The sequence below is a fragment of the Panthera leo genome, chromosome B3 (assembly GCF_018350215.1).
Source record: "Panthera leo isolate Ple1 chromosome B3, P.leo_Ple1_pat1.1, whole genome shotgun sequence".
NCBI lineage: Eukaryota > Metazoa > Chordata > Mammalia > Carnivora > Felidae > Panthera > Panthera leo.
This window is the reverse complement of record NC_056684.1, coordinates 114,264,710-114,278,778: the sequence shown is the minus strand read 5'-3', so window position 1 is coordinate 114,278,778 and position 14,069 is coordinate 114,264,710. Positions and strand designations below refer to the sequence as shown.

General features: G+C 39.9%; 1 protein-coding gene across 3 annotated transcripts in view; it reads left to right on the top strand.

Annotated features, from left to right (window-relative positions):
• DCAF5 (DDB1 and CUL4 associated factor 5) overlaps positions 1–14,069 on the top strand; it is a 104,148-nt gene that overhangs the window by 74,531 nt on the left and 15,548 nt on the right. For all 3 annotated transcript variants that reach the window (XM_042943600.1, XM_042943599.1, XM_042943602.1), the window contains exon 7: positions 3,692–3,758. In XM_042943600.1, the coding sequence (XP_042799534.1) occupies positions 3,692–3,758 (67 nt within the window). The remainder of the gene's footprint in view (positions 1–3,691; positions 3,759–14,069) is intronic.

The following is a 14,069-nucleotide window of genomic DNA, read 5'->3' as shown; positions in this document are numbered from 1 at the left end:
GAAACTTTTTAATTGAAGTCTTATAAGATTAGTCTTTGAGTGTCCTTGTCTTGAGCATATTTCCGTAATGACTTGTCAAGTAACCATGAGCCAGCAGCTTAGGGACTTTTAGCTCTGATCTGATTTCTACCATTCCTTCCAGAGTAATAATAGAATCTTAGAATTAAATGAGCTTCAGAGAGTGTCTTAGTCTGTTATGGCTGCTATAAGAAAACAGCACAGACTGGGTGGCTTATAAAAGACAGGAATTTCTTTCTCACAGTTCTGGAAGCTCAAAGTCCAAGATCAGGGTCCAAGACCAGCAAGGGTTCTGGTGAAGGCCCTCTTCTGGGTTGCAGACTGTGGACTTCTCTGTGTGTCCTCACATAGTGGAAGGCAGCTTGGGACATATGTTGGGTCTCTATTAAGAGTGCTAATTCTGTTCATGAAGGGTCTACCCTCATGATCTAATCACTTCCCAAAGGCCCCACCTCCTGATACCATTACATTGGGCATTAGGATTTCAACATGTGAATTTGGTGGGGGAACACTAACATTCAGACAATAACAGAGAGCAACCAGATGAGGAAACTGGACCCATTTCTTTTTCCACTGTGCCCTGGGCTACATGACCTAGCCCCTGTGGGTAGCATTTGCTTTATCTTTAAACATGCCTTTCTTTGCCTCCTTTCTCCTATTCCTACAAGTATTTTGAAGACTGCTGAATTGATTTTTAATTATTGTAAAGTATTTACATTAGGCATGAGGTTGTGTGTATGTTGAACTTAACAGTTTTTGGAATTGTTCACACTGTCATTTTTAAGTAAGAAGTTTTCTTTAGAAAACTATAGGCCTTTCTTTTTCTGGGGAGATAAGGAGATGAGACCAAAAGGCAAGAAGTAATGCTGACTTCAACTTAAAGTAATATACTTTTGTTCATCTTTGCAAGTAAATGAGCAGTCAGATTTGCTGACTTGTTGCTGTTAGGCAATGTTAGACAATGCTTTTATAAGTCCTAATTAGAATCAATCTGGTTCAGTGTCCTATCTGAGATGAAGTAATTTGGAGCTGCCACATAAAAGGGGATTGCTTATGCCCCTGGCACTAATTCATGGCTGGGTTGGCAATGGCTTCCTGTTCAAAGATGTCAGTTGACAGCAGGGAAGTTTAGGATGCTTACCATTGCAAAAAAAAGATCTCTGGGAAGCTCCTAATTTTTTTTCTGTATTAAAAGGTTTTTTTTTTTTTTTAATTCTGATAAAAATACATATAACATAGCAATCACTATGGAAATTATATGGAGGCTCTTTGAAAAATTAAAAATAGAATTACCATATGATACAGTAATTCCACTACTTAGTGTTTGCTCAAGGAAAATGAAAAGATATATGCACCCCTATGTTTATTGCAGCAATATTTACAATAGCCAAGCTACGGAAGCAACCCAAGTATACATTGATAGATGAATAGATTAAGAAAGTGTGTGTGTGTGTGTGTGTGTGTGTGTGTGTGTGTGTGTGTGTGTAATGGAATATTAGTCATAAAAAAGAATGAGATCTTGCCACTTGCAACAATGTGGATAGTCTTAAAGGGTATTATGTTAAGTGAAATAAGTCAGAGGCAAATACCATATGATTTCACTTATATGTGTAATATAAAAACAAAAATAAAAACCAGAAACAGACCCATAAATACAGAAAACAAACTGGTGGTTTCCAGGGAGAGGCACAAACTTCCAGTTTTAAAATAAGTTAAAGGGTGCCTGGGTGGCTCAGGCATCAGGTTAGGCATCCGACTTCAGCTCAGGTCATGATCTCGCAGTTTGTGGGTTCAAGCCCCATGTCAGGCTCTGTGCTGACAGCTTGCTCAGAGCCTGTCTGCTCCAGATTCTCTCTCCCTTTCTCTCTGTCCTTCCCCCACCCCCCACACACACTCTGTCTCTGTATCTCTCAAAAATAAATAAACATGAAAAAAATAATTAAAAAAAATAAGTTCAGTCATGGAGATGAAAAGTATGGCATGGGGAATGTAGTCAATAATATTTTGATGGCATATGCTGACAGATGGTAACTACACTTATCATGGTGAGCACTGAGTAATGTGTAGAATTGTCAAGTCACTATGTTGTACACCTGAAACTAATATAACATTGTATGTCAACTATGCTTCATAATAAAAATTTTAAATATATGTATATATATATATACACATATACATACATACACACACACACACATACATATGCACATAACATAAAACTTTCCATTGTAATCATTTTTAAGTGTGCAATTCTGTGGCATTAACTACATTCACATTGGTGTGTAGCCATCACCACTGTCCATTTCTAGAACTTGTTCATTCCAAACTGAAACTCCATACCCGTTTAACAGTAGCTCCCCATTCCTCCCTTCCCCCCCAATTCCTTGGCAACTACCATTCTACATTCTGTCTCTATGACTTTGACTACTCTAGGTACCTCATAAGTTGAACTATACAATATTTGTCTTTTTGTATCTGGCTTATTTCACTTAGCATAATGCCTTCAAGATTCATCCGTGTTGTAGCATGTATCAGGATTTTCTTTTCAAGGCTGAATAATAGTCCGTTGAATGTATATACCACATTTTATTCATCCATTCATCCATTGATGGACATTTAGATCTTTTCCACATTTTGACTATCATAAACATTCTTCTGTGAACATTGGTGTACAGATAGCTCAAGTTCCTGCTTTCAGTTCTTTGATATATACCTAGGAGTGGAACTGCTAAGTCATATGGCAGTTCTATGATTAACTTTTTGAGGAACCTCCATATGGTGTTCCATAGTGGCTGCACCATTTATTCCCACTAGCAGTGCATAGGTTTTCAATTTCACCACAGCCTTGCCCAACATTTGTTTTCTGGGGGGTTTTGGTAATAGCCATCCCAATGACTGTGAAGTGGTATCTCACTGTGGTTTTGCTTTTCATTTCCCTAATGATTAGTGATGCTGAGCATCTTTTCATGTGCTTCTTAGGCATTTATATGTTTTCTTTGAAGAAATGTCTGTTCCAGTCCTTTGCCCATTTTTCAGTTAGGTTGTTTGGTTGTGGCTGAATTTTATCCAATGAGTCTTTTAATTGGCAAATACTTTTTTTTAAATCTTTATTTATCTTTGAGAAAGAGAGCTAACGAGCAGGGGAGGAACAGAGAGGGAGACACAGAATCTGAAGCAGGCTCCAGGCTCTGAGCTGTCAGCACAGCTGACCTGACGCAGGGCACGAACCTATGAACAGCAAGTTCATGACCTGAGCCGAAGTTGGATGCTTAACTGGCTGAGCCACCCAGGTGCCCCTTATTGGCAAACACTTTAAAGAAGGTATTTGTTGCATGATGCCTTATGAATATATGCCCATTTGTCTTATTTATTTAAAAAAATCTCACTTGGGCACCTGGGTGGCTCAGTCGGTTGAGCATCCAACTCTTGATCTCAGTTCAGGTCATAATCTCATGGTTTGTGATACCGAGCCCCACATTATCACGGAGCCTGCTTGGGATTCTCTCTCTTCCTCTCTCTCTCTGCATCTCCCCAGCTCCTACCCTCTCTCTCTCAAAATAAATAAATAAACTTAAAAAATAAAGTAAAAAGTAAAAAGAATCTTTGTACACATAGGTAGATAGATGTATATCAATATATAAATAATATATATATATATTTTTTATCCCAACAGTATATCCTTTCAGGCTCTGATGACTTTAACCTGTATATGTGGAGAATTCCTGCAGATCCAGAAGCAGGTGAGTATATCCTTAGTATGAACCTACTTAATGTTGGCTCTACTGACCTTTGGCATGCTGTACCCTGAAAGGACTGATCTGTAGCAATAGAGGATGATATTTCTCTCTTAAGGAATAAGCTTATCAGAAAAGCAACCAAAGGAAACGAGCATAAAACTTAGAAGCCAGATTTCACTCTAACCTTCATACAGATCCTTACTGACATAGTGATGCTCAGATTTTTTTCCTCCTAAGAACTTTTCTTTAGACTTCATAGATTTCCATTATGTCCATTTTCACACCTGTAATATTTTTATCTTGCTTTTACATGCTTTTTCTTTATTATCCATCTGCACATTCCTGTTTGTTATGTACAAAGAGTTGTTAGGGCCTCTTCCTTTCCTTTGGCCTCCCTGGTGATGTCAAGTAAAGGGAAACTTTCTTTGTTGATGGATAGGCTCACTCCCTGGATTTGGCTGACCCCAGATATCGAAGAAATTAGGAAGAAATATTTCTGCATTTTCTCTAGATGTATTCTGAAAAACACCTGCAGCTTTCCATAAATTTGGATCTAAGCCATCTATGCTTTCAAACAGCATGGATTGTTCTTCATTCTTGATAATAGTGTCCTCGGCTCAGTTGAGTCTTACACTGGTTGCTTCCTACTGGTAGGAAAATGTCTATTTTTTATTCTCAAGGACAGCTCAATATAGCCATCTGCTCCAGTGATACATGGCATCAAACTGGAAAATGGCCATTAGGAAAGTAATAGGAGACTAAGCCAAGTGTAGTACATAAAATTTGTCTAGTGCTCAGAGTTTAGGGAAGTTGTTGGCTTGCCCATTACTAAATTAACAATATTGTTACCAAATATCTGCCTTTCAAAACTTGCTGAAGCCTACTTTTGATGTAACTATCCTATTACTGTGGTCTCGTTACTAAACAAGTTGCAAAAGGCCTTTTTTCCCTTCTGGAATTTGGAAAGCATGAGGGAGGCAGCTTACCTGTGAAGCACGACCAGATGGGACAGCAGCAGTCTATCTGAACCAAAGCGGTATTCTAGCTCTAGAGGTAGTTCTGTAGTAGGTCTCCTACCCCCCTAATCTTCTAGATTGATTAGCTGGAAGTAATCTTTGGGCTTAATTTTATCTTTTACCTGATCTAAAAAAGCTCTTAATTATTAAGTCAATGTGACTTTTAAAATAGAAAGTGGACAACCCCCTTCCTGTGGTACTGTTCTCTGGAATCTTTTTCATGTTTGTATAAAGAGAGAACAGAGAAGATTTAGCAATGGTAGTCTAGGTTTTTTTCCTCTCCTAGCTAATTTTTGTACTGATTTAGGGTATGGGCCACAATTAGACTGACTTTTGTTTTTTTAGAGGGAGAGAGAGAGAGAGAGTGTGTGTGAGCACACACGAGTAGGGGAGAGGCAGAAGGAGCAAGAGAGAATCCTAAGCAGGCTTTCACTTGGCGTGGAGTCTGACATAGGGCTCAATCCCACGGCTCTGGGATCATGACTTGATCCAAAATCAAGAGTCGGACACTCAACTGACCAAGCCACCCAGGCACCCCAGGCTGACTTTTTAAGTATAGATACCTATGCAGTCTTGGAGTTGGCAGGGACCTGATAGCTGATTTAGGATTCCAATATTAAAACCAGGATATGGATACCTAGACTTTCCAAGTATTTTTATAGGCACAGCTGCTTTAAAGGAATTCAGTTCTAAATTCTCAAATTCCATGTGTATTCTTTCATAAAATCAGTATTCCTAAGAAAGTACCCATTCTCCTTCCCCACTTCCCCCTTTCCCTTCTACTTTAGAAAACAAAACAAAACACCCAGAAAACCTTTCAGAAATTTACTCCATAAATTTCTGACCATTTGAACCCTAGAACATTGTGCATTGCTGTGAGGTATATAAACCTCCAAGTTGCAAAAATATATTAGGCTGAAATTGGGGGGGGGGTGTAGGTAATGTGGCAATATTATTTCAAGGAGGAAAAAGAATAATGTAAATTTTCTATTAAAAATGGACTAATGGGGCACCTGGGTGGCTCAGTCGGGTAAGCGTCCAACTTCGGCTCAGGTCATGATCTCTCATTTCGTGAGTTGGAGCCCTGCATCAGGCAGCCCACTTCAGATCATCTGTACCCCCAACCTCCCTGCCCCTCCCCTGCTCGCACATGCATGCACACTCTCTTTCTCTCTCTTAAAAATGAACAAACATTTGTTTTTAAAAAAGGATTCGTAGGACTAGATCCAGCAGAGGAAGCAGCAGGTAGCTCCTGCCATAAAGGTGTCAGAGAGCTGCGGCAACAAAGCGTGCTAGAAGAACTCAAATTCTGGAGAAGGAAGAGCCCTTCCTAGCCGAGCAGAAAGTGCTGACCTTTGTCTTTCCTAGGCGCATCTGGGCGGAGGCTGCAGATTGGGCTGCCTCAGGCAGGCTGCTGGGGGTCAGAAGAAATCAGAATTTGCAATGACCACATGGGTTGATATGACAGAGTACAATCTAGGAGTGCCTCAAACCCATGGCCATTCTTCCCCGTAGGACTTTTGCTGAGTGCTGGGGTTGTCCTGGGAGCTAGGGGGCTGGGCTGGAGAGGCAAAATTCAGTTCCCACCTTAACACAGTGTTTTGGAGGCAAAGGCTCCCTAGTGGGAGGGGCCTGCTCCACTGGGCATTTGCCAGATTGTGAACCTGCACAGGAAAGGAGGATAAAGAGCTAAGCTTAAAATTTCCAAAGGACAGAACATTCAGAACAGCGGACAACAGAGACTTGTCAGACTCCCCATTAAAAGCCCAGGAGGCTTACACTTGAGAATGAGGCTGGACCAGAAAGGCTGAATGAGATCGTGCAATCTTCTGGTGCTTAGGACACAGACTCCAGTTAGAGGAAGGCACCTGCCACATATACCCTCCAGGTCTTGCCTTTGAGACCTCTGAAACCAGAAGTAGACTTATTCCTACTAAAAAAGCAACCAAGCCCTGACCTAGTTCCTCTTGATTAGATTGAGGATGATCAGCTCCTTACCTTATTTTCTATAGAGTGGAATGGGTATGGAGGAAATCAGCTTTAGTCTGTTAGTCTTCTTGGACTGCTATAACAAAATCCCACAAAATGGGTGACTTTAAGAGCAGAAATGTATTTTCTCTCACAGTTCTGGAGGTTAGAAGTCCAAGGTCAAGATGCTGGCAAGTTTGATTTCTCCTGAGGCTTCTCTTCTTGGCTTGCAAATGACCACCTTCTCACTGTGTTCTCACATGGCCTTTTCTCTGTGCACACACATTACTGGTGTCCCTCCTTTTTATGAGGACACCAGTCCTATTGGAGTAGAGTCCTACTCTTATGACTCCATGTAACTTTAATTACTTCCTTCAAAGCCTTATATCCAAATACAGTCACATTGGGAATTAGGGCTTCAACATTTGTATCTGGGGGAGGCATTTCAGTCCATAGCAGTCTCTATGGTTGTCTCTCCCTCCCCCCACCATACACACACACACACACACACACACACACACACACACACACACACACACACAAACACTCAGTGTCCAGCATACAATAAAAAATTATGAGGCATAAAAATGTGGCCACTAATAAAGAGGGAAAAAATAATCAGTAGGAGCCAACCCACAAAATTATCCATATATTGAAGCTAACAGATAAAGACCTTAAATATTATAAATGTGATAAAGAAAATAGAAGAAACATGGAGAATCTCAATGGAGAATTGGAATCTATTTAGAAAACAATTATGTAGACATTCTAAAACTGAAAACTGTATCTAAAACTAAGAATGCATTGGGTGGATTTAACCTACAGTGGACAGGCTTGTGAATAGAAGGCAGGTCAATAAAAAATATCAAAGGTCAATGAGAACAGAGAATGGAAAGAGCAGAACAGTGTAAGAGAGAAGTGGAACACAGATGATCTAGCATATATGAAATTGAAGTCCCAGAAGTATAAGAGAGAAAATGAAGCAGAAACAATATATGAAGAGGTAATAGCTAAAATAATTTCCCCAAACAAATGAAATATACTAATTTTCAGATTCAAGAAACTCAGTAATCACAAACAGGATAAATACAGCACACTTAGGCACATCATAAGTCAAACTCTGGAAAACAAAAGATAATGAGAAACCAAAAGCAGCCTAAGAAAATGTACAAATCACTTATAAATGAGCAACAATAAGAGTGATGGCCAAATTTTGGAAGTCATAATATAATAGAATGACATCTCTAAAGTGCTTAGAGAATTAAAATCTGCCAACCCAGAATTCTATATCCAGGGAAAATATCTACCAAAAATGTAGGTTTAATAAAGACATGTTTGCAAAGAAATTATAGAATTTTAATGTAATCACTTACAGGCTTCAATGAATTAATGCATCTATATACTGAGCATTGACAGGTGCCAACATCATAAAAAGAAAAGCAATTAGACATTGTGTGCCTCCTGATAAAAGAGTACAATACTACTAATAGGCTTGCCAAATAAAACAACCCTGAATAAAACTTCAGGATCCAGCTTTCAGTTTGCAGGAAGCACAGAGGACAGAGGAGCAGATTGTGCTATGGTGTGAGGATACCATCCACAAAACCCAGACTGTCAGAAATGATAGGTCAAATGGCCTGTTTTCTCCAATAAATACATTCTAATGAGAAAAAGAGCGGATGGACAGGAGGAAACCTATTGTTTAAGAAATGTAAAAGACATATTAAATAAAACAAAAACCAGGCAAAACTAAAGTTTTAGAAATGCACACTTGGATGAATAAAATTATTAACAATGCAGAGAGGTGATTAATATAGCAATCAGGATAATAGTTGATTAAGGGGGTGGGAAAGGGTTGTAATTGGAATGAGGCACATGGGGCATGAAAATGGCCAGAAAATATTCCAAGTTTTGACCTGGATGTTGGTTATAAAGGGTGTTCAACTTTATGAATCTCCACTTTTTGAGCTATTTTCTAGATATTTTTTTAATTCCTCAAGAAAAAAAGAAAAATTAATAAATACTTATGAATCAAAGAATAAATCACAATAGAAATATAATTTTCTCAACTAAATAAAGATGAAAACATGAGATCCCAGCATTCATCCCATGAACACTGCATGGATATTTGGCCAGATCAGTGGTCTATAAAATTTTCTGTTCACATACCCAACCCCACAATCATTTTTTCTTGAGTTATAACTTACATATATTTAAGTACACTTTTATTGAGGAATAACTTAAAACCTCTGCCAGGATATCCATCATGATAAAGTGCTTGTTCCCCCAGGGTAATGCCAGTGACTAGAAAGTTCTTCCATAAGTCTTACTCTGTTTCCTGGTACTTTCTTGAGTGCTGGCTTAATGAGAATGGCCCTTCTTCCTCTTCATAGCTTTTTACTCATTTGAAGGTAGCACTCATGTGCTCTTCTAGATCTTCTCCAGAGATAGCACCCCCCATGTTTAGTTTAGCAGTTCTTCAAAGAGATGATGTTTGTTTTCTTTGCTATACTGATTTCTCTCCTCTGGATTTGTTCTACCTCTGTTTAAGGGTTCACTGAATAAGCTCAACAGATGAAGTCTGACCAGGGAAAATCTTGGCTCCTTGATATTTAGTGTGCTACCGGGTGTTTCAGGAAATACACTCGGCATCACTCAAGCTGTTTTTGGAGGCCCCAGAACCCGTGATCTGCTCATACTTAGAGTTGGCTAGGAACTCTGTGGTTTCCACATGGGCTGTGGTTGGCTCTGGATTCCCATCCTTTACTTGATGCTTGGGTTTCTTTGTACACAAGTGAAGAATAGGACGTTATGATTACCTTTCTTGTTGGATTCGCTAACTGGTAACGGAGGGGTTTGTTTTCTCTGTATTGCCCTTCAACATCAGTCTATCACAATAAGTCTGCCCCTTTGATCATTGTCTTGCTTTGTGTGTAAGCACCTTTTTGCATTATTTTTTGGGAACCTTGGCTCATTTAGTGAATGCAGCCTTCCTGCCACTCTTCTGACAACCCACCCACATTCTTTTCTTTTCCCTTGTTCATATATCTTTCCTTTTCCTTTCTATTCTTTTTATTCTTTCTTCATAACTTTCACTATTTTTATAAGTAAGTACTTCTTTTTAATCAAAATAATACAGGTATATATTTTTAAGTCAAATAATATTACAAAACTTTTTTCTTTTTTTTTTAAACACAACAGTTCCTTTCTTTTCCTGTAACTCCTGATATCTTTGAATTTTCAATATTGGACATTCTCTATTGACTTTCTGCTCTTGAAATCAGCTACTTTCCCCGAATGGGAATCTTTGAGCTAGTGGTATTTGCTTGGTAGTTAAGCCATGATTCTAAGAGCCAAATAGGAGAATAGAGCTATGGCTCTCACAGATCTATACACAGGTTTGTATTTAATCCCACCCCGAGGTCTCTGAGGTCTCTGCCTGTGTGGGGAATGGGCAGTTTCCTGGCCATGTGTGCTCAGAGGGGAGCATAATGGTATAACTGCCTCTTTATACAGGCTCTCAACTCCTCCTGTTTTGAGCCCTACTCTTAAACCTGGCTTCAGGGATATTTAGAACCCCTCATTTTTATATGTAACCTCTCTATTTAAATGTTAGCAATGAATTTGTAACTTTAAAAACATTCAGCAGTGTTCGGCAAGCCAAGCATAGTATATGAGGTAGATGCAGCCTTTGGGTTCTAGCTTTGAATGCTCAGATGACAAAAAGTCTGAGGGGAAATTCCTACTTTAATCTATGGCCTCTTTGATTTAAACAAAATATGGATGAGGCCGAGCTCACTCACTCTATGCATGCCTGCCTGCCACTTGAACAGAAGATACTAAGGCAGGCTAATATGGGGAAACTGCCTTGCTTATATGCCTTAATAAGACAAGCCATCAGCACTTAACGCATGCCTACTGTATGCTTTGCAGGGCATGCCAAATGCTGAGAGAACTAGTGGAGAGCAGTCCTGAGTGTGAGCCAAAAGCAAGGGCATCCTTTTCTTCTCCACTCTCCTGTTCACAAAGACTGAAAATCACTGGGGGAACTCCAGTTCCAAACTCCAAAGAGCTGAAATGTATTTATTATATAAATGGTACTGATTTAACAAACTGGCTAAGTAATCTGCTTAGGGCTTCCCAGTAGGCTGAGGAAATCATTTTGAGATATAAGACCTAATACCACCATAAAACTAGCTACCTGGCAAGAGTAGGCTGTTTTTTACTTGATATCAAATAACTCATTTTCACTGAGAACAAACTGAGGGTTGATGGGGGGTGGGAGGGAGGGTAGGGTGGGTGATGGGCATTGAGGAGGGCACCTTTTGGGATGAGCACTGGGTATTGTATGGAAACCAATTTGACAATTTCATATTAAAAAAATAACTCATTTTCTAGAAATCTCTCTAAAAATTAGAGGAATGAGTAGAACTGGGAATTTTGCTGTGGCAAAGAACAGCCCCATCAGAATGTTTTGCTCTTCTGAAGTACATAGGAAGAGCATCTTTTTTACGTGGTCATTCTGAAGCTAAAATAAACAGACCAACAGTTATGTATAGAGCCAGTGTGGTGTATTGGAAAAAGCATTAGGCTTAAAATCATACCTGGATTCAAGTCCAGTGCTGCCACTAACTGGCTGATTGAGTTACCTTACAGCAATTGTCTGAGCGTTAGTTTCTTCTGTAAAAATGCTTCTCCTCCCATGAAATGATTTAACAGTTTTGGGAGCTTTCTGAAAACTATGCGTTTCAAATGTAAGACATTGTTACTGCTATGTATATTAAGATACTAGCTCCCTAGTAACTTAGGTATGGAAGTAATGAAGTTTGGCAACATGTGGTGGAGGTGGGTGTCTCTGGAAAATCTTCATATTACTTTCTCCTTCCCTTTCCCCTAATTCTTGTTGTAAAGATCTTTAGGGTTTTCACAGATAGAGTTGCTTCCCTTGAGATATGCCTCTATGCTAAGACCTTACTATTTATGGAAAGAAGCATAATGTAATAGAGTTGGTAGGCCTGTGTTTGAACACCTGATCCATTTGTCTTCTGGATTAGCCTTCGGAAAAATTGTTTAACCGTGCCAAACTTACTTCTTCATCTGTAAAGGAAGAATATTAGCAATATAAACAGTACAACCGTAGTAATAATATCTACCTTCTTAGGGATATTGTTGAGGGTTATTCAATAGCTACTCTATAATGATATTTCTCGTGAAGAAAGCTTTCTCCCTTTTAACTTTTCTCTGAGAAACTCCTTAGAATCCAAGACATTGCCTTCCTCTGGTGCCCTTGTGAATGGCCATTTGAGTTGTTCTTGCATGAGGGTTGCTCTTGATTCATCAGTAGTTAAAGAGGGGGAAAGTTCTATGACAGATTTTTCCCTGAATAGAGGGGAAAAACATGCAGTTTCACTGCCCAGTTGCTGCAGCCACCCCCACGGCCAGCAGGCCAAGGATGTAGGCTGGAAACAGCTGTACGTGCATTTTCACAGGCCCTGCATATGTGTGCGTGCTCTGTCTCTCCTCCTTTTTCTAGACATGCGTTCACTCTCAGTGGGTTAGGCCTGGGCATCTGCTTCTTCCTCCCTTGTAGCTGGAAGACAACTGTTTTAATTGGTCACGAGTAGTTGGTTGCAAATGCATGGGAAGTACAGACAATGAAAGAGGAACTAGTATAAACTGACTTTTTGAGCAGTTAAGCGCTGCAGTCTGTGGGGTTCTTGGAGCTTTTCTGACAGCACTGGCTGTCCTCGTCTGGCTGTTTTTAAACTCCTAGGTGGTTAGGTGCCTCCCCACGAGGCAGCCACTGCTCTCTGTATTGTCAGGACCCTGATTGTACTTCTTATGGTTTGTTTGAAACTTAGGGACTCAGGGAGTGTTCACTCAGGCCTTTTGGAATTACTGAGGTTATTTGAACAACCCTTTTAGCTATAGCATGGAAAGAAGTAGTCCCTTGCCCCTCAGAGCAGTAACATCTTAATTCTACTAGTGGTGTCAGGAATGAAATAGATTAATTGCCTCAACAGATACTCCCCAAAATTATTATTTTGGTAATAATAGCTTTGGCTTCCCCCTCCAAGGCTTGTTCCAGAGAAGATGATGAGGGGATTTACTTCAATTTGTTCACTTCCTAATTATCCGAACATAAGACATTATGCAAAGCACTACAGGTGATTGAAAGAATAAATGCTTTCTTGGCTGCAAAGAACTTCCAGTCTGAGAAAGATGAGAAAAGGGTGTGTGTGTGAACACACTTAATTTAAAAGTGGGTTCCAAAGCCCATAGAAAAGATCATTAAGGGAGTCTTGAAGAGATGTGGAGGATCAGTAAAGTTTTCATGGAATTAGCATTTCAGAGGATTGTGAAGCATAAGGAGGAGTTAGCCCCTTTATTTCCCCATTCTTACTATCGTACAACTGCTGTAAAAGAAACCTCCAACACCGACAAAGGGAAGATGGAGAAACACTTGACAATCCACACATTGGGTGATGGAGCCCACTAACAAAGATTAGGTCTTGTCCAGTATACTTATATTCCACAGGCACATCTTTTCATTCATTTGACAAATGTTTATTGACAACCTACTCTACACGGGCAGTGTTCTAAAGTGTTGGGATATACAGCAAAGGAACAAAAGATCCCTGCCATCATGGAGCTTATACTCTACCAAGAGAAGCAAACCATAAACAGTAGACACAGTAGGGGCACCTGGCTCAGTCGGAGGAACGTGCAACTCTTGATCTGGCGATCGTGGGTTTAAGCCCCACACTGAGTGTAGAGATTACTTAAATAAATAAACTTAAAAAAAAAACAGTAGACACAGTAAATTATGTCTAAAAAGTTAGAAGTGCTATGGAAAATAAATAGAGTGGAACAAGGAGGATAGGAAGTGGTATGGAGGGGGCAGGGAAATGTAATTTTTTTTAGATAGGATGTTCAGTATAGACCTCTTTGAGGAGATCCCGTTTGAGCAAAACTTCCAAGTGGTAAGGCAGTTAGCCATGCAGAAATCTGGGGGAAGAGTATTTTAGGTAGAACTAGTGCAAAGTTCTGAAGCGAAACTGTGCCTCGTGTGTTTGAGAAACAACAAGGAAATCAATGTGTTGAAGCGGAGTGAGGGAGGGGGGAATAGTAGGGGTTGAAGTCACAGAGGTAAGTGGGGCGCAGGGAGTGTCCCTATAGGCTGTTACTGTGGGTGAAACGGGGGAGCCATTAGAGAATTCTGAGCAGAGGAGTGACACAATCCAGCTTATTTTAACGGCATCGCTCTAGCTGCTGAGTTGAGGATAGATGGTGGGAGTGGGGCTGCCAAAGATAAGAGTGAGGACTAGTA